The sequence below is a fragment of the Panthera tigris genome, chromosome C1, assembly GCF_018350195.1.
Source record: "Panthera tigris isolate Pti1 chromosome C1, P.tigris_Pti1_mat1.1, whole genome shotgun sequence".
Lineage (NCBI taxonomy): Eukaryota > Metazoa > Chordata > Mammalia > Carnivora > Felidae > Panthera > Panthera tigris.
The window spans coordinates 194,552,046-194,573,214 of record NC_056667.1 but is presented as its reverse complement, the minus strand read 5'-3'; the positions used below and the strand labels follow the sequence as shown (position 1 = coordinate 194,573,214).

At 35.0% G+C, this 21,169-nt stretch overlaps 1 protein-coding gene across 1 annotated transcript in view; it reads left to right on the top strand.

Annotated features, from left to right (window-relative positions):
* Nucleotides 1–18,518, top strand: part of ERBB4 (erb-b2 receptor tyrosine kinase 4) — a 710,253-nt gene extending 691,735 nt beyond the window's left edge. The window contains exons 26-28 of the mRNA XM_042993912.1: nucleotides 13,624–13,671; nucleotides 14,458–14,755; nucleotides 17,766–18,518. Coding sequence (XP_042849846.1) covers nucleotides 13,624–13,671; nucleotides 14,458–14,755; nucleotides 17,766–18,211 — 792 coding nt within the window. The 3' untranslated portion in view covers nucleotides 18,212–18,518. The remainder of the gene's footprint in view (nucleotides 1–13,623; nucleotides 13,672–14,457; nucleotides 14,756–17,765) is intronic.
* Nucleotides 18,519–21,169: the final 2,651 nt, after the last annotated feature.

Here is a 21,169-nt window from a genome sequence, read left to right as displayed (position 1 = left end):
TTTCTAATGTTTGTGTTTCATTGACTTTCTCACCCCCATCATCTAAAGAAAACAAAAGTAATGACAATTTTATTTCAGTTTATCATAATCACCACTGTTAGATCACTCCATTAGTTTATTTTAGTGGTTAAGGAATTTATCATTGGACATTTAATATGCACCTTTCTGTGACTAAGTGGAGGAGGAAGAGTTCCATGGGATCTTGTTTTGATTTACTGCTGCATTGAGAAAAACATCATTTTTAATTTTCAAAGTAATATTTTATAATGGCTTTAAATGATATATTAATCAATATACATTCAAAGGAAACCTGTAAATAATTTCCTACCATTTTATTTACTTAAGTAACACCAATCATTTTTGACAGTTATTTCGATTGAAATATGTGATACCAAATTTGCAAAAATAGGCTCTTGTTTCACACAGATACATATGTAGCTTTATGATTATTTTTATGATTATTTTTATTCTGGTATGCAAGAAACATGTGCTGATTTGAAGTATTTAGTGTGATTTTGTGTGAGTGATACTTGGACAATTCAGGATTTAGCTGCATTATCTTTAATTTAGTAGAAAAAAAGTACCAAATCTCACACACACACACACACACACACACACACACACACACACATACGTGTGTGTGTGTGTGTGTGTGTGTGTGTGTATATTATGTTACGTTTTTAAAAAAAGTTTTAATATTTATTTATTTGAGAGAGAGAGAGTGAGCGAGCAGGGGAGCACAGACAGAAAGGGAGACACAGGATTTGAAGCAGGCTCCAGACTCTGAGTTGTTCAGCACAGAGTCCAACATGGGGCTGGAACCCACAAACCCCAAGATCATGACCTGAGCCAAAGTCAGACACTTAACCGACTGAGCCACCCAGGTGCTCCTATATATTATGTTACTTTATTGAGAGATATTTAACATTGACACACACCTGTAAAACTCATAAAGCAGGCGGGACAGACATTATTGTTCCCATTTTACAGATGAGGACACTAAGGCCTTAAGAAAACTTACCTATGGTAGCAGAGTAGTAGAATGGCAGTGCTTTTGCCTCAAGTGCTCTCTTCCTACAGCTTCTTCCCTTCTTGAGACACACACTCTGTAACTTTGGTGTAAAATTTCATTTACTTATAACTTTGATTTTCTATACTACTGAGTCATAATTATCCTAAAAATGCTTTTTGAAAAATTTAAAATGACCCTTCCCTGTGGGTGTCTGGGTTTGCACCACAGTGTAGAAATACAGGTGGGTGGCATGTACCACTTAAAAGGTACTGGTAAGGGTTGTGTTTGACTTTACAAGGCAAAACTGCATTTTTCATCTTCCTGACGGCAATTTATTCACAGGTATGTCTTTCCTATTGTTCTTAATTAACAATGTATATCTTCAGGGATAAAGCTGAAGCCTGAGTTTGCTAGACCTCCAAAGCATTAGGAAATACATAGATGTCTCATGAGAGTGTTGTCATACTAGAGCTAGAATCCTGAAGTTTTATAACTACATGTGAAATGTGTGTTGCATTTGGAACCGTTCGGTGTTTACCAGAAGACATGTTTTGTTTTGTTTTGCCATTAAAAGTAAGATTTTAAACAATGCTTCCAGAAATAGCAGCTGATTGATAAGAAGAATGAATGTATTAGATGAGCAATAATATTCAGATAACTATATTGGGGTTTAATTTCAATTTAGGACTCACTGTAAGTATCTATAGGCTGGGATATGTATAATATATAATTTGAGGAATGCTAAAATCCCACATTCTTTAAAACATATCTTGCTGGCTGGCTGCAGTCCCTGAGATTCTCATTAATAGAGCCACTCTGTCTGTGGGTTCAATATACCTTTCTATCTATCCATTCTTTGATCCGGTACACCTTTTACTGAACATTCAGTTAGTCCATGCCCTTGGCCTGTGTTAAGCATCAAGGATACAGTGAGTATTAGAGGAAGTCCTCTTCTGAATAGCCTTACAGTTTATGGAAGAAGGCATACTAAGGAAGTAAATAAACAACTAGAATGCAGTGATAAGTCATCCATATAAGGAACGTGATAAGTGCTTAGTGAATTTTTAAATCAATAATTAAACATGATCAGGGAAATGATAATTTCTCATGGGGTTAACATGTAGTCAAGTCAAAGAAGCTAGAGAGAGCATTGAGGAAATGATTAGAGTTTGAATAGAGGCCCAGAAGTGAGGGAGAGAGTGGACCCTCAAAGGAAGTGCTGTAATATTTTTGCCTCGAGGCTTGTGTGGAGAAAGTGCAGAGGTGAGGCTCGATAAACTGGCGAGGACAATAGCTACCAAAAGTCTTCAATGCCACAAGAAATTGAGATTTGGTTTGGCCTGAGGCAACAAAGGATCTCGCAGGTTTTTTTAAGTAGGGAAATGAATTGTGAATATTAGATTGGGGTGAAGGGAAGGACTAAGATCCAGGAGATGAGTTAAATATGCTTAAAGATGCTTAAACATGAAGAATGAGACATAGAAGTTAAAGATGATACTAAGATATCTGACTTGCACAGGTAGGTAAATTGTTGATACTATCCAGTAAGCCAAGAAAGATAAGAGAGTTAGGTTCAGTGTGAGGAAAAGAGATGTTCATTTCAGTTTTGAAAAAGTGACATTTGAAATGCCATGGAATGTTCCAGTAGAGACATCAGGCCAGTGGTTCATTGCATGCTGAGGGTTGGCATTCAATCGTTCAGTGTTACCTGAGACAGGGCCATTATCATCTAGTAGCACTAATTTGAGAAAATTCCCCCACATTATTCAAAATAAAGAGATGCCCTCTGCATTAGTTACTGACAAATTCCCAAGGAAAGAATGAGAGTGTATATAAGAGAGGATGTTTCAGGGTGGGAGTTACTGACTCAGAATGGTACACTTTCCGTAGGGGGAGGATATAGATATAGTCTCATTTCCAGCAGAATCAGGGCAGGAATCTGTGGGCCCTGGAGTCTGTTGGGGAGGAGTAAATGATCCTGGGGCAGAAACTAAGAAGTCAACTATGGTGAGGAAACTTTGAGATCAGACCTCACCTGCTATAGAGTTTCACCTATGTTTCCCCTTACTCAGGCAGACATATTCAAAGGACACCAAGTAGAGTTTTTTCTACCCATAATAAATCATAAACCTATTTCCTAATTAGGCCTATGGATTTTGGCTTGTTAGTAACTAGCTGTGTGACCTTGAGGAAGATCGCTGGGCATCCCTATTGCCATAGCTGAAAATCAAGTGTGATTGGGTGATCTCTGGCATCCATGTAAGATTTAAGTTAGATTCTCTTACTTCAGGCTTATTATATATTTTGACTTCTTCATACATATATATATATTTATATACACATATGTATATATATTTATGTATATATGTATATAAATATATATGTATATATGTATATAAATATATATGTGTGTATATACACACATATATATTTTATTAAAGTGTCAGCCATTTTAGAATTTCAAAGAAAATTATTATGGCCATGGTCCTGGCTAATTTAAGTTGACTTTGGCAGCAAAAAGTGTAAATGGGAAACTAAGAAGTACTGTGGTCATTTTTTTTTTTAATTTTAGGAAATTCCAATGTGGTTCCCAAATAGGTGCAGGAGTTCTTTGTATATTTCCTTCTCCCTTTTTATATGCAGCAAAATCAAATTTAAAGGATTTTTGAGAATGGTAAAACTGCTTAGACTATAATCAACAAGTAGCTCTTGGGGAAAGCTTTTTTCTCCTGGGGTGCTACCTTCAATCTGATATTCATTTTGGCTCAGATCAGTTGTAAATACCATCCTGTTTCTGCGAAATGTAACTGGTGTTTGCTCTGGGCTGATGGGACAGCCATGTGCTGTTTGCTCTGTCAGTAGCTGTACCCGAGTATCCGCAGTACATTATTCAGATCAGCTCTCATGAACCAGCTGTCATAATTCCAGGTGGACCGTTCAAAGTCTTTTTACTCACAGCAACAGCTGTTGCCACGCTGGTAGCTTAAAGAGCAGTAGTTGGATGAATCAGCCATTGTTACAAATTCACTTTTTATCTAGTAAACAGTTTGCACATACTAGCGTGACTGAAGATATTTCCAACCTGGTCCGCACTGAAGTGGTATGAACACTGTAAGCCTTATCTGTATTTTGTTAAATTGTTTGCTTATTACCAACACTTATCTTTTAAGATACTAAATAAAATCTACATGCCAACGTTAGATTTACAAAATTTGTAATTCTATTTCCTGTAATATTGCTTTCAATCTCTCAGTACACAACTACACCCTAGTTTTTTGGTTTTTTTTTTTACATTTGCACACATAGATTGCTCAAAATATTGTTACTGTTATTTTAAATATGTGATAAAATTTCCAGAGCTTGAATTATTGCTAAGGAGGAGATTGAAATATAGAATATTTCACTATTGCATCATTATTTGCAAGTAAAAGAAAACTCCAAACAACCACTAAAGAAATATTTTTAAATAGAGCTCTCCTACATAGTGTGTTAGTTAACAAGATTCATTTGCTGATAAATGATATGCACATATGAAAAATAGTAAAAGCAAAACAAAACAAGCCCACAAATGATCTGGCAGCCTGTGGAAAAAAAAGTATTAGTTTGAATGGGTTAAATAAGCCTTTATTATTTTGTTTGAGGCTATTAATTTTCTTATTGTGTGTATGAATACATATATACATGCATGTGCATTTGTGCGCACACGCACACACACACATGCACAGACACACACAAAGCCTAAAATTGTGATTTAAGTGTTTACTAATATTACAAACAGAAGTATGTGATACCAGGGCCAAGGCATAGCATTTTAGATTCAAAAGTAATGGCATTGAAATTCATAGTACTTATAGTTTTTGGCTTTTCTCATTCTCAAACCTGCCTATACTTAATTTTTTTACTTCATTTTTTAAATGATTTCTATAATCCCAAACATTATCTCATCGTATAAATAGTTATAGGTAGATATAGCTATAGATAAGCATTGTTAAGGTAAAAATATATCAACTAATAAGCTTATTATATGTGGATATATATATATACACATGATCAACACTTATATAAATATAAAAATCAATATGCATTTTGCATAAATATAAATATAAAAGAAACATGTGACTATTAATTTATTTTTAAATATTAAATAAAATATTAAATATATTATAAATACAATATTTAAATATTGAATACAATATAAATATAAAATTCATTGCATAAATACAAAAATATTTTATATAGATACAAAATCAATATGTATTTATTTTTAATAACTTTTATAGCTAGAATGTTTAAATAACATATTCCCTCTGTGGAGGGCAATTTGTATTGTAAATAAAGTACTACTTTAATAAGTGCTGCTTTTAATTAATCTGTGTGTGGATAGCTTTTATCAAAGTATTTAATACTATTAGAGTATTTCTTTTGTCTAATAAACTTATAACCTATTTATTAGGAAAAATTGACTTCTGTCTTATAATCAAAGCACCATTAAATTCACTGTAAGAGTATATCAATATGTAATTCAACTGAAACCAAATGCCATCATGGTTAAGGCTCATGCTTTTGGCTATAGTAAGGAAATTGTATTTTACAGAAAAACATTAAAAATGTATCTGACTTTTTATCATTATTAAATGCCGTTTGAGGCTGTAAGGTATAATGGGATGTACATTAGATGGAGACTCTGGGAACCTATTTCTAATACTGTCAGACATCTGATTTGACAATTAACCTAACCTCTTAGAGAATCAGGGTTTCATGAGTAAAATGAAAATTTTAAATTATAATACTTCATTTTACAATTGTATTTTCATTAGTCACCATCCAAACATGGTCTTGTTTCCCAAGAATATGCAGTCATATATTGTATATAGGGTAAGTAATACTTTATAAATACTCCATTTAGAAAAAAAAAAAAAGAGGGGCGCCTGGGTGGCGCAGTCGGTTAAGCATCCGACTTCAGCCAGGTCATGATCTCGCGGTCCGTGAGTTTGAGCCCCGCATCAGGCTCTGGGCTGATGGCTCGGAGCCTGGAGCCTGTTTCCGATTCTGTGTCTCCCTCTCTCTCTGCCCCTCCCCCGTTCATGCTGTCTCTCTCTGTCCCAAAAATAAAATAAAAAACGTTGAAAAAAAAAATTAAAAAAAAAAAAAGAAAGAAAAGGTGCTTCATATACTTTGAAAAGATTTAAGTAAGAAGAGTGTATAAGATGCTTTTACTATCATGTTAATCACATTTTACAGTATTTAACAATGGTGTAGACTTAAGGCAGAATATTCATTTTATATACAAATAATTTGTCAGTTAAAAGTGCGTTTTCTCACTACCTATCCCATAGTCCAGTTTCTCTTTTCAGAGATAAATAAACTGGGGGCCCAGTAGATTAAGGAGTTTGTTGAAGGTCTCATGGCATAGTGGCAAGAAGTTCAAGAATACAACCTTCATGGCAGAAGCCCACAGGTGACCACTTGTTCCAGGACTATGTGTTGTTGTCTTCAGAGTTTCCTGACCTCAATGCATTGTCTGTGTACTAAGATGTCTTCATTAAATAATCTTCATGATGTTAGGTTATGAAACACTCAAGCAGAGAGGCAATTTTAGGATTCTCTTGAAGACTTAGTCAGATTTCCCAAGAATTTGGACATGGTAAACTCTTAATGATTTCACTTTTACTCTTAAACGTAGATACTGCAATTGAACCAGATGTTCTTATGGATAGGTTAAAAAATTAGGAAAAATATCCATACTTTTTCTAACTGAAATGAACTGGTAAGAGGTCTTTAAGAAACCTCATAGAAGTTCTCTTTAGATTTCTAGCAGCATGTGTTAACTAGAAGCTAAGTGATAACTAGGAAATGTTTAAATACCATAACACACTTCTGAAAAGAAATATAGACATGCAAAAGAAAATTGCCAGAAACCAACCAACCAAACAACCAACAAAAAAATTTAGAATATGCACCAGGATAAAGAGATATAAATTCTATGTGATTACTAATCTCAAGAAGGGTGACAAAAGTCTTATTGTTTATCTTGAATGAAGCTAAGGAATGTTGGCACTTATGTAAAATCATGTTTCCTTATACCCTTTCTTTTTTGACTGTGCTAATAATGTCCTTTGACTTTTTCATATAACAGCAGCAAAGACTTAAAGAAACAAGGTACAAAATGAGGAATTTTCAGCTTCATTTTATTGACTCATCTAGCCATGAATATTTTAAAGGGGAATATCCTCTTGTTTTATGGATATTTGGAAAGAGTATAGGAGTTATTTCTTGGAGATATAATAGTTTACTTACCTTTAGTCAAGTTGGAAGAGGAATTTATTGACTAAGCCGTGGAGTAGGAATAATAAATCATAAGCAATTGTGCTGTCACAGAAAATCTTTGAATCTATCTATCTATCTATCTGTATCTATTTATCCATCATCTCCTCTATGAGCTCTTCACATTCTACTTATAGTTTCCTTTTCAGCTTAAGGCCTTGTAGTTCATTAAAATGCAAATAAGCTGGGAGGAGTGGTACTATAAAGCATCATTAGTATTTTATGGCTAAGGCTAGTGAGTCAAAGTCCTCCTTGAAATTAATTTTTCATAAGAAAAAGAAACCATGAGAACTCATGTGAGAGAAGAGTTGAAGCACTGTGCAGGGGCAGAGAGGGGTTCTACATGTGGCATAATAAAAGGGTAATAGATTTAGATAGCCACTAATGATTGTGTGTACATGGGAGGAACTTATAGCTTCCCTGGTCCTCAGTTTTCTCATCTGTAAAATGGACATCATGATTTTTAGTAACGATATGTACCTTGAAAGGTTATGAGAATAAATAAAACCTAAAATAGTCCCTGGCGTATGGTCTCTCTTCCTGTTTCTCAATTGGCCTAAAAGTAGTCATTTATTCATCTACAAAATAGAATACACATTGTGATTAATTGGACTTCAAGATCTGAGTTAGGAGAGTAGAGTTATTAATGTTGATAAAAGGCACCATGCCTCTATACTTTGTAAATTCTGAATTGTCTCCCATTCATATTTACTGATTCCACTCATACCCTCCCTTTATTAAAATTTCTTTTCAGTAATAGAGTAGATGAGACATACAAGAGGGATAAGATGTTCCAGGGTTAATGAAAACTGAACAAAGGATAAGAGCCCAAGTTAATATTCCTTCAACTGAATCACAGGCTTATTATTAACTATTTGTTTATCTATTTAATATTATATGGTTTTATATATTTTTATTTATTATATCATTATTGCTAATTTATTTATTTTGTGAGTTAGAGAGTAAAAACTTAAATTTTTTTTATTTTTTAATTTTTTTCTTCCGGGTGATTCTTTTTTTTCTTCTTCTTCTTTATTAACGAGTGTGAATCATCCCATATTTAAGTTTGCTTTATGGTTGATTCTGAAATTTGGAGTATAGTTTTATATTTCTCATGATGTTCCCAATGCTTTTTTTCTTGATTATCAAAGACACATAGAACTTTTTAAAATAATATCTATAACAACATCCATGTTTTTTTATTGAAGTATAATTGGCATACAATATGTATTATTTTCAGATGTACAATATAGTGATTTGACCGACATTTGTATACATTGTGAAATGAGCAGCACAATAAATTGTAGTTACCATCTGTGACCTTACAAAGTTAATATGGTATTATTGACTATATTCTCCATGCCGTATGTTACATCCCATGACTTTATTTTCTAACTGGAAGTTTCTACTCCTTGATCCAAAAAGCAGCATCTCACAGAATCAAACCAAGTAGGTAGATGAGTCCATTAGCCAATAAACACATAACATAAATAAGCGAAAGATGTTTTGTGTGATTTATATATACATACGTGTGTGTGCCTGTGTGTGTGTGTGTGTGTGAGCCAGCTGCCTAGATTTGTTTGGTTTCTCTCAGTTCTTACTGGCTTTTTGTCTATGGACACATTTTGTTTGCTTTCTTCTGGATTCCAGCTTTATGAAAAATGAAGATTCTAAATAGATGTCTCAAACTCTGTATGTTGAACTCAGTTGTGAAAAAAATATATGCTACACCCATACATCAGAAATCGTACAAAATGCAAAAACCATTTTATTTGTCTACTACCTGACCTGTAAAAATATGAAAATGCCCATCAGAGTGTTAAGAATATGTGACAAGGAAGATAAAAGATTGAGAATCCTTAATAGTTACATGTGGAAGTGTTTTGGTAACAAATTAGTGCTGATGAATTGGTAACATCTTACAGAGACACACTCTGTTTTAGTTAAAAGGATTTAGCGTATTTCTTGGCCCTAGAAACTTTATTCCTATAGTTAATATTGATAGGAACAATTATCTGAAGTTAAAAAACCAAACAAAACTCTCATTAAGTGCATGGTTTTTAAAAAATTTTTTTAATGTTTATTTATTTTTGAGAGAGACAGAGACAGAATGTGAACGGGTTGGGGCAGAGCGAGAGGGAGGCACAGAATCTGAAGCAGGATCCAGGCTCTGAGCTGTCAGCACAGAGCCTGATGCGGGGCTCGAACTCACGAGTTGTGAGATCATGACCTGAGCTGAAGTCGGACGCTCAACCGACTGAGCCACCCAGGCACCCCTAAGTGCATGTTTAATTTAGGTAGAAGTTAGTCATTAAGTATGTATTTTTGTTAGTTTCCTAAGAACATAGATTTGTATCATATTTTTTAAAAAATATTAAAGAGGAAATCCATCTGGTTTAAAATTTCCCAGGGATAATATTTAACAATATAATGTTTTAATGAACACAATAAATATGAGAAATACAGTGGATGTAATAAGACGAAGTTTTGCATTTTTATCATTCAAATGAAAGATAAATTTCAGGACATGATGTATGTAAAGTGCATTTAACACTGTATTTGATACATTTGCTGATGTTTGCCTTCCCTATAACCTCTGGCATTTCAGTCCAAGTTAATCATACAATGTCCCAGTGACAGGGCCACAAAATTAAACTTGACTCTCTCTATCACCCTTACAAATCCCCCCACCAGAAACAAACTCCCTATCACCTGCCAGTTTATAACCAACCTCTTTCTATCTCTGTCCTACTGACAGTAAATCCCCTCACTAGCTAATTGAACAGATGCACCCAGTATTTCCAGAAGATCCACAAAGCTGGGCTTTGATGGACAGCAGAAAGTGGAACAATGAAAAAACAAAAGCCTTTAAACTGAGAGCACTGCTTTGTTCTGCTTAAAACTTTAAGGTCACTCCAGCTCGTTCTGACTATGGGGATCTTAATTTTTACTCCACCAATTTACTTGCAGCTGTCATTCTTTCCGATATTAAAAGTTCAGCTCTTCAAGTGTGGGGAATTGGGGGGAGAGGGGCGGGAAATGAGAAGAGCTTGTTATAAACTAAAAACAGCAAAAACAAGTAAAATCTGGCTTGGCTCTCAAGTACAAAAAGTTATTTTCAAAGCCTATAAATTATGACATAGTGATTAACATGTAATTTAAATATATTTAAACAACAATTATATCACATTTCCAGCCCAGCTAATTGGCCTCACAGATGTTCCCTTGTAGCTGCATTGCCCTTCCAGGGGGAAATGAATGAGGTGCTTTTTATCATGGAAAACAGAAAAGAAAAAAAAAAAAAAAGCAAATGAAAAAAATGAAAACAGAAAAATAAAAAGCAGCCAGTAACCCTAAAAACAATGAATGCTTAAGGGACTTTGCCTAGCATTTTTTTTCCATTTTAATGCAGAAAACTAGGAAAAGCATGAAGACACTCCTATTACTGTGATGGTATCTGGCAGTGTGTCCAGATATAGATTTGGCAGGTTGCTGACGGAAAGACTTGTCAAAGCAGGGACAGTGCCTGCATTCTAATATGGCATGGCCTCTCTTCAACAGATCTAGTTATTTTTAACACAACATCTTTACAATTGAAGGCAGTCCAGCTCACGTAATGAATATATATAATAAAGTATTTCCTGATGAAGAATGACTTGTAACTTGTTCCTTTGATCATCTATCCCTCAAGTTTTATAAAATGCAAAATGGACAGCAGTCAGTGCTGTTTCCTAAGCTGTGATTCTAGTCAAACACGAACCAGTACAGCAATTGTTGGAAGGTTAGAGGCCAAAGGAACAGCAGTAATTACTAATATTTTGGAATACCTTTCTTCTAATATGTAATCTTAGAATTCAAATAAAGTCACCGCAGTTTCATTTTACTCTTGCCTTTTCTTCTAATAATCTCAGGTAATATTTGATCATTCAGTGTAAATTGCAAAAGGCCAGTGGTCATGTCTCTCCTGGTGCCTAATTGTATCTCCAGCATATTCGTTAAATGCTTGCTCAATAATCAGGGTTGAATGATAGGACAAGACCAAGGTTGATGATATGATAAAGTTCCACTAGGCAGTTGCTGTATTTTTCCCATACCATCCCTCTGTTTTGCATATCACTGGCAGCAAATTCCTCTCAAATTTTACGAGCAAATGTATTTAGCTTCATTTCTAAAGGATAACAAAATATACCTGTATTTAAGGTGATGTAGAGAACAGGGAAACATTTTTAAATGTGTCTTTGATGAGTAGCTCTGGCATTTTGATTGCTTGACTTTAAAAATCTGATTTAGCATATGTGAATATTTAATTTTTTATATCCTCTTCATTTGCTTAGTAGTGCAGAGCTTACAAAGTTCACTTATATATACCATTTTACTTTGTATTCACTAAGAGTAAGACAGAGGACAAGGATAAAAATGAGGGTCTGAGATGTTTCTTGACTTATCACATCACTTGTAACTGGGACTGGGGCTAAGATAGCTAACAAATCATAAAACAATGTGTCTACTAGACAATACTACCTCCTATGTATAGCATATTAAATATATCTCTACTTTTCCATATCATGATCTTCAATACGTTTCTAGTTATGTCATTAGAGAAGGAAAGAGATTAATATTTTCTATGCCATCATGTAGATGACTCAGTTATGGGGAGAGTTGAAATGTAACCTTAATGTAGGAGTTCAGACCTTGTCCCTTGATTAGTCCAGTTAATTATAGGAAATTGTGTTATCCAGTTGTTATTAATTTACATTAAACAGTTAATCTCCATGGAACCACATTCTGCTTAGAATGTTTTATGAACTTCTAAATTGTAAAAACATTGGCCTGGAATAATACTTAGCCAAGTTTCATACATGTATGCAGAAAATGCAAGCTTCATAACATCAGTTGTTTTTACCTGCATTATTTATGATCTCCAGTGTCTAGAAAAGGGCCTGGCTTAGTAGACTAAGGTTCTCAAAAATTGTATTTAATGGATATGTATATTAAGAAACAGTGTTGATATTCACATAACCCGCTCTATTTACCCCAAGGAATATTGTCCTTAATATTTTCTCATATTCTTGTATCCACTTTTTTTAACCCATAGGATGGAGTATTAAGTTATAAGAATACAGATGCCCTTATTTTAATGTTTATTTCTTTTTTGAGAGAGAGACAGACAGACAGAGCCTGAATGGGGGAGAAGCAGAGAGAGAGAGGGAGACACAAAATCTGAAGCAAGGTTCAGGTTCTGAGCTGTCAGCACAGAGTCCAATGTGGGGCTCGAACTCATCAACCATGAGATCATAACCTGAACTGAAGTAGGATGCTTAACCAACTGAGCCACCCAGGAGCCCCAGATACCTTTTTTTTTTAAGTGAAGTCTAATTTTAACTGATTCTAAATACATGAAAATAATATATATAAAGCATATTTCCAGGAAAGGAATTAATTTTCCAAGATTTCCTTCCTTTTTTTTTTTAACTTACAAAAAAAAAGACTCTTTGAAGAGAAAATAGGTGTACCTTTTTAGTTTTTTAATTAATTTATTTAAATTCAAGTTAGTTAACATACCTTGTAGTATTGGTTTCAGGAGTAGAAGCTAGTGATTCATCACTTTCATATAACACCCAGTGCTCATTCTAACAAGTGCCCTCCTTAATGCCCATCACCCATTTAACCCATCCCCCCACCCACCTCCCCTCTAGCAACCCTCAGTTTGTTCTCTGTATTTAAGAATCTCTTATGGTTTGATAGTATGCACCTTTTTAAAGGAAAGACTAAGAAGTTGACCCTTTGCTGAAATGGTGAAAAACAAATGTAACTTGATAGTAAAAATTATTCAAGGAAAATTGAAATTTGCTTTTATCTCCTTCTAGATAAGTTTCTTTTTACAAGGGAAAATCAATGCTGTGGCATGTGGCCATTTCAGTCATATAACATGTAAGGAAGGAAATGGTTCTTTATTTAAAACTATATTTAATTATTTACTGTCTTTATCTTTCTTCTAGGGTTAATCAGAAAAATATTCATGGTCAACTTAGTTTTTAATCCATTTAAAAATTTCACTTTTTCTGTATATTTTTTTCTTTCAGGGATTGAATTAAAATATTTCATATTCTCAAAACACATAAATAAACTCACGTGTAGTCAGGATGCATAAAAATTTTACCATTTAGCAAACTTCACTGTTGTGCATGTTTTCCTCTTTGGTTCATACAACTCATGCGGCTTTTTTTTTTCTTTTCATTCATATTACCTCTTATTATATCCATCATTCCATTTTTCTTTCCTATTAGAGTGAAATTGGACACAGCCCTCCTCCTGCCTACACCCCCATGTCAGGAGTAAGTATTTCACAATCAACCTTCATCTTTTTTGTATTTTTGGTCTTCGCTTATCATGTTTCTTCTCTCTTGTCTCTCCATAATTTCCTCATTTTGCTTTTGCCAACAGTGAGTTCATAATTTGCTGTAGATTATATAGCTGGGCTTTGTGGATATGTTTTATCTCAGGAGATAATCCAAAGTTGAGATATCATGCATCAACAGCAGCTTTTGATTTTTACCTGAGGGATTTACCTGGACTCATAAATTATGCTTCTGGTTGAGGAGGTTACCTTTTATTCTCCCCATGATTACAGGTTGTGTGCGAAAAAGTCAGAGTCTCCATGAAGATTCTCTCGTTAGGTACTTGGAGACTCAAAGTCAGAATGACCACAGAAGAGAAGGCAATAAGGAAATATCATCATCCAAATGGCATCACTGTGCTTCTGTTCTTAATGGCGACTGTCTACAATCAATAGTGTTTCCATTTGTCACGAAATATGAATTTTATATAAAAAATTGGCAACTGTAGGGAAATAATATGAGATACTTTTTATTAGGTCATGTGTTAGGTGGTCAGTAAAATTTAAATATTTATTTCCAAATTGTTTCCCCATGATTTACTTTAAAAACCAAATTGGAATTTTAGGTGTTTGTAACCCAAGCTTGTTAGCCATTCAGGGAAAAAACTCAATTAAGACACTCTGACTTTTATCTAAAAGACAAGATCTCATATCCTTTGGGTTGTTTTTTTTACAACTATTCCTAATACTAACTTCCATCCAAATGTGTCTCTCCTATTGACAGAACCAGTTTGTATACCGAGACGGGGGGTTTGCTGCAGAGCAAGGAGTGCCTGTGCCGTACAGAGCCACGACCAGCACAATCCCAGAAGCTCCAGTTGCTCAGGGGGCTACAGCCGAGATTTTTGATGACTCCTGCTGCAACGGTACCCTACGCAAGCCAGTGGCACCCCACGTTCCAGAGGATAGCAGCACCCAGAGGTACAGCGCCGACCCCACGGTGTTTGCCCCAGAACGGAGCCCACGAGGAGAGCTGGATGAAGAAGGTTACATGACCCCTATGCGAGATAAACCTAAACAAGGTACAAACAGAATGTTCAGAAATGATTGCCATTCAAAATTCACTCCCATCCAAATAAGCAAAGTATAGAAGGGAAATTGACAAACCACTGGACTGGGTAACATTTGTGACCCAGAGAAGGCCTAAGGTGCTGCCCTATGTAGTATGCTATCCAAATCCACAGCATTACATCATCTAGAATTGCATTCTGATTTTTTAGAAATCAAAATCTCAGACACCACCTGAATAGAAATCTGCATTTTAACAAGATCCCTATGTGACTTTTATACATAATCAAGCTTGAGAAGCACTGATCTAAACATATCTTTATTGAAATATTTGAGTGAGGTAACATATCACAAGATTTCACAACCATTACTTTATTGGACTCATATTGGAGATCATAAAGACTGGTATTTTCATGGCACCAATAAAATATTTGGTCAATTCTTTAAAATTTTGTGTCATCAGAATGACTTTGTTTATTATAGAATATTATGATTTCTTGTATGATGTATGACACATTTCAAATGTTAAAGTTCTGACACTGTGTTTACTTGTATGTCTACCATCATGTCTTGAAAATATTCAGTTTGTGGTTCTACAAAGTACAGTGATAACTTTACAGAGCTGGTAGTAGAAATGTTAGACATCCAAATCAAGTGACATTTCACTTTTGAAAAAGCCACTCTCCTTCCATGTTAAACAGCATCACAAAAGGAGAAGATGGATGATTGTTATTTAAAACAGATTACTGTGTCCTAGAGTCTTTGGTGTCAAGTAAACTTTAAGACTCTCTACAAGGGTCCATTATGTTCCTGATTATATGGTTATATTCACTTTTATAAAATGCAACTAAGGGATCCCTAAGTTCAAACTGTAAATAACCTAGTAAAGTTTATCTATCTAGATGTATGTAAGATAGTAGTGACACACACGTAGGTTTCGAGAAGATTTGGCAGATTCCCCTAAAAGTAGAATACTCTCTGGGAAGATCCTCAGCTCAACCATAGAGTTGTTCCTCCATTTATAGCTGCATGGTATGCAAGTTTGAATCAGGACAATACATAAGTAGATTCCATTGGTGAAAAGTAACATGAACTTTCTAAGAAAACACAAGCCAGTCAATATAGACTCAATGTAGAACCTCCCTAGATTTTGTCTCTGAATACAAGTTTCCATAAAAGATTTTTGTACTCCAGCCTGCTTCTCAGACACTAAAGAATTTTAGTATAGACACTCCTCCGCTTTCAGGAATCTGGTAGGGAAAATCAAATTCTGCCTCCTGTGTAAGTTTTTACATACATTGTTCTTAAAATGACAGTTGCTTTGAGAACCGTTCAAATTCCAACCATTCAAATTCCAACAAGTGAAAAGTTCTCCCTACTTCTTTAGGGACAATAATGAAAACAGTTCAGTAGAATGAGATTGTTCAATAGGAGTTTTAGATCTGAATTCTATCTAGTTCAATACTAGTTGTATCCTTAATACATCGTTTAATCTCAGTTTCCTGTTTATAAAACTGAAAAGCTACAGCTTGTCCTTCCTTGCTCATAGGATTGCTGTGAGGATGATGTTAGTTCCTTTAATTCCTGTATATGATTGTGGGCTAGTCATTACTATCTTTTAACTTGCACAGGATGTTAAATACTTAACCATATCCAGCAGTCCTGTATCCAGGGAAAAATAACCCTGAATTGATGATTTTTTTTTCTTTACTTGTCAAGCTAAGTATGGAGGGTAGAAAATTTGTTTCAGAATGATGGCATCTCAACAATTGTGCTCTTTCCCTGGCCCAACACCAAAATAGGAATAGGTAAAGTGTCATTTCTGTGGATACAGTGAAAAGAGAGGACAAAAAGTGGGTCTACTCTATGTAGATGTGTAGACTATATACACAGAGGTGGAATTAAATTTAAGGAGAAAAGTATTGGTTAACAACCTTTAAAAAAATTCTGGGTCTGGGGCGCCTGGGTGGCTCAGTCGGTTAAGTGTCCGACTTCGGCTCAGGTCATGATCTCACGGTCCGTGAGTTCGAGCCCCGCGTCGGGCTCTGTGCTGACCACTCAGAGCCTGGAGCCTGTTTCAGATTCTGTGTCTCCCTCTCTCTGACCCTCCCCCATTCATGCTCTGTCTCTCTCTGTCTCAAAAATAAATAAACGTTAAAAAAAATTAAAAAGAAAATTCTGGGTCAATTCCTATTTCATATTGATTTATTAGATGGAATCATACAATATAGCCACTCTGTGACTGGTTTCCACCTACAAAACAGTCATTTCATATGATTCAAACTAATAGTTTGCTATTTTGTGATGATGGTCAGCACTTGGAAGTAAATGTTATAATTATACTTTATTCTTAAGCATATGTATTCTTAAACATATGTAAGGCATGCCAATTTAATGATGTTAGATGTCCATCAGGTATTTTTATCAGTTGAGTCTTTTCCTTAGATATTTCTTTTCCTATGCATCAGGCTTTCTATGAAACATCTGTAATCAAATCTATTTTACTTATATGAGCATCACAGCAAACCACACAGACTAAAAACTGCTATTCCTTCACTTCATTCATCTTAGCATGGAGTTAAGCTATAGACATTTTGATTTTTCAATATCCTTTTAAAAATTCCAATTTCTTCGCATTTAAAAGCTATTTAACCCTAATAAATTGTCTTGTTTTCCAACAAAAAGAATGCCGACTTTTAGAAAACAGAAGCTTTAAACAAGTGGCCCCATATATAGGAGATAAAAATACAATTAGGAAAAAAAAGGAACAATTTAGGGGACAGGAACTCTGCTTCTGGCCTGCGGTGCCTTATTTAGTCACTAAGAGTTTTGGCCCACTTACTCTTTTTTCATATGACAAAAGTAATCAACCAAGCAATCAACATAGGTAATCAACAAAATAGTTTTCGTGAGAATTCATGAAGACAAATCTGTGGCTTCATTGTTCTGGAACAAGAAGCTAACCATCCTATATAAACATTTTCCAGAAAGTGGATATTAACTGATATTTTTGTATTCCATCAGAATACCTGAACCCTGTGGAAGAAAACCCTTTTGTTTCTCGGAGAAAAAATGGAGACCTTCAAGCTTTGGATAATCCCGAATATCACAATGCTTCCAACGGTCCACCCAAGGCAGAGGATGAGTATGTGAATGAGCCACTGTACCTCAACACCTTTGCCAACGCGTTGGGAAATGCCGGGTATCTGAAGAACAATGTACTGTCTGTGCCAGAAAAGGCCAAGAAAGCATTCGACAACCCTGACTACTGGAATCACAGCCTGCCACCCCGGAGCACCCTTCAGCACCCAGACTACCTGCAGGAGTACAGCACAAAATATTTTTATAAACAAAATGGACGGATCCGGCCTATTGTGGCAGAGAATCCTGAATACCTCTCTGAGTTCTCGCTGAAGCCAGGCACCGTGCTGCCTCCTCCACCCTACAGACACCGAAACACTGTGGTGTAAGCTCAGCGGTGGCTTTAAGATAGAGACAAGCCCGCTCCAATTTCCCTGCCGCCTCTCTTTCTCTTATGGTCTTCCTTCTATTCCCAAGGCCAGTAGTTTTGACACTTCCCAGTGGAAGATATAGAGATGCAATGATAGTCATGTGCTCATCTAACTTGAACATTAGAAGGAAGAACTGAAAGAGAAAGACAGGAGGAACCACACTGTTTCTTCATTTCTCTGCATGGGTTGGTCAGGAGACTGGAACAGCTAGGGAAGGACCAGCAAATATAAGGCAATACTGCCTGCTGTCAAGGTAGTTCTCAACTTTTTCCCTTTTTTGTCTCTTTCTTTCTTTTCCTTTCTTCTTTCTTTCTTTCTTTCTTCCTTTCTTTCTTCTCTTTCTTTCTTTCTTTCTTTCTTTCTTTCTTTCTTTCTTTCTCTTTCTTTTTTTTAATGCAGATGCTTGAAAGACCCATGCTATCTGTTCCTATCTACAGGAACTGATGTGTACATTTTCAGTATCTTTGGAAATCCTAATAAAGTTTCCATTAGAAAAAAAAGGATAAACTTTTCTATAACATATGATAGTAACTGAGATTGAAAATCTAGTTTCTTTCTCCAACACTTTCTATCCTGACAAGCAAGAATGGCCAACTCAGCTTCCATAATTTTTAGATCTCTCTCAAAGTTATAGCTAGTAATTATGTTTGGAGGGTTTTGTTTTCCTTTTTTCGGTCTGTCCTTTTATATTACTTTTATTCCTATATTTTGACTTTACTTTCTAATTGCAAATATTTTTACATCAATGTTTCTCATGTGTTGCTATAAATTGACAGCATTGTAAAAAAAATATTTTAATATGGTGGAATGGCCATTATTTTAAATATTATAGTCTTTAAAATTAGAAGGGGAGGCCGAGATATTAGTCAAGTGTAACGTAAATCTATTGAATATGTACCCCCCACATCCTCTACATTCGTCAACATTTTCTTCTCCATAAATGACAGTACTCAATAGGCAGTTGGAATATAAAGAGTTAAAGGGAAACTAAGAGACAGTTCTGTGTGGTTCATGAAAACTACTGACACTTTCAGGGGTGGTCCAATGGGGAATCCATTGAACTGGAAGAGACACACTGGATTGGGTATGTCTACTTGACAGAAACTCAGAAATGTAGTTTGCACTTAAGCTATAATTTTATTTGTTCTCTTTCTGAACTCCATTTTGGATTTTGAATGAAGCAATATGGAAGCAACCAGCAAAATAACTAATTTAAGTACATTTTTAAAAGAGCTAAGATAAGGAAAGACTGTGGAAATGCCAAACCAAGCAAATTAGGACTTTGGAACAGTATCAAGAGAATATGGTGAGAGGTCCAGCACATTATCTACAAGTGATATCATATTTGCTACGCAAAGAAAATTATCCAGTTTGTATACTCCACACGAAGGAATGCAAGTAAGGATTGGCTTGATTCCATGGAATTTCTAGTATGAGACTCTATTTATATGAAGTAGAAGGTAACTCTTTGCACATAAATTGGTATAATAAAAAGAAATACACAAACATTTGCAGTTTATAGATAGGTTCTTGGGTCAAAAGTTGTAAATAAAGGTGAAAAATTTCTCATGTAATTATTTTAATATCCAACATACTAATCTTTTGATACTTTGTATAATAACACTCTCTTCTAACACATCATCCTACTTCTAGAACCATCTTTTTATGTATCTTTTTAAAAGAATACCTACTGAGTTAAGATGAGCAATGTGAACAAATAGTAGGAATGAGTCTCCAGGAACAAGAGACCTAATCAGGTCAACAGTTAGGAAAATTGGGTAGTCTCTCTAGGAAAATCTGTGTGGGCAGTCATTCAGATTATTTTTTTTTTCCCAACGTTAAAATGTTGGGATCAAATTCAAGTATATTACCAAAAAGAAAGCAACAAGACTAAAAATCTCCATTGGTAAAACAGAGTTTAGAGAGAGAAAAAAATGGAAAGAGATTTAGGTTTCTGCCTGTTTTGAAAAAGTAAATCAATCCATCCATTCAACACCCTAATTTTTCAACTGATATTTATTGAGTCTACTAAAAGCACTGTGTAAATGGGGAACATCAACATAAATGCAATATTATCCCTAACTTAATGATTTTAAGTCTGGATTTATTTGGAATGACATTTGAATTTCCCCATAAGTCCAAGGAATAAGATTTTATGGACTATTTTGTGAGTGGTCATCATAAAATCAGTTGTTTGTTAGAAGATCTGCCATGAATCCATTTGAAACATGAATTAAACAACCTACAAGTTACTGAAGTTGACTAACATGACCGTTTCAATGTTACCATCCAAACACGTACTGGCCTAGAAGGATATTGCCTCACTGGCTAATTGGCCTATCTGGATTCTCAGTCAACAGCAGGTTTTTGGTCTTTGGCCAAGAACTTTGGAGGTGTTGGGACTGGTTTCTTACTAAGTTATGAGAAATCAGGTAAGCTATAAGAGTGAAATAGAGCAAGGGAGAGGTTTGTAAGAACCCTTCCAGTGATGTTCAACCATGAACTTTTCAGGGCTGAAGACATGGAATGACTTAGGGGCTAAAGTCCAACATCTTCAAACTTTCCCACTCATTTAGAGGAGTCTCCAGAGGAAGGGGACTTCACATCAGTTCTTATGAAAATTTGGAAATAAGCCTCCCTTTCTAGATAAATCTATAACAACTTACCACTGACAGCACCCTTGTTGGATACTAGAACTTGATTTTTTTTCTTCTGATTTGCTATATTCATATGATTTTTACTGGGAAATGGAAAACAGAATCACTTATTTTGAGAACGAAAGGAAAATAAATGTTTTACTGTGAAGGTAATAGAATGTATTCAGTGATGTAGTCTCTATTCTGAGAACACAAAACACTTACACATCAGGTAGTCTATGACTAGTAACTAGAAATAGATTCAAGTATAACCCAAGAT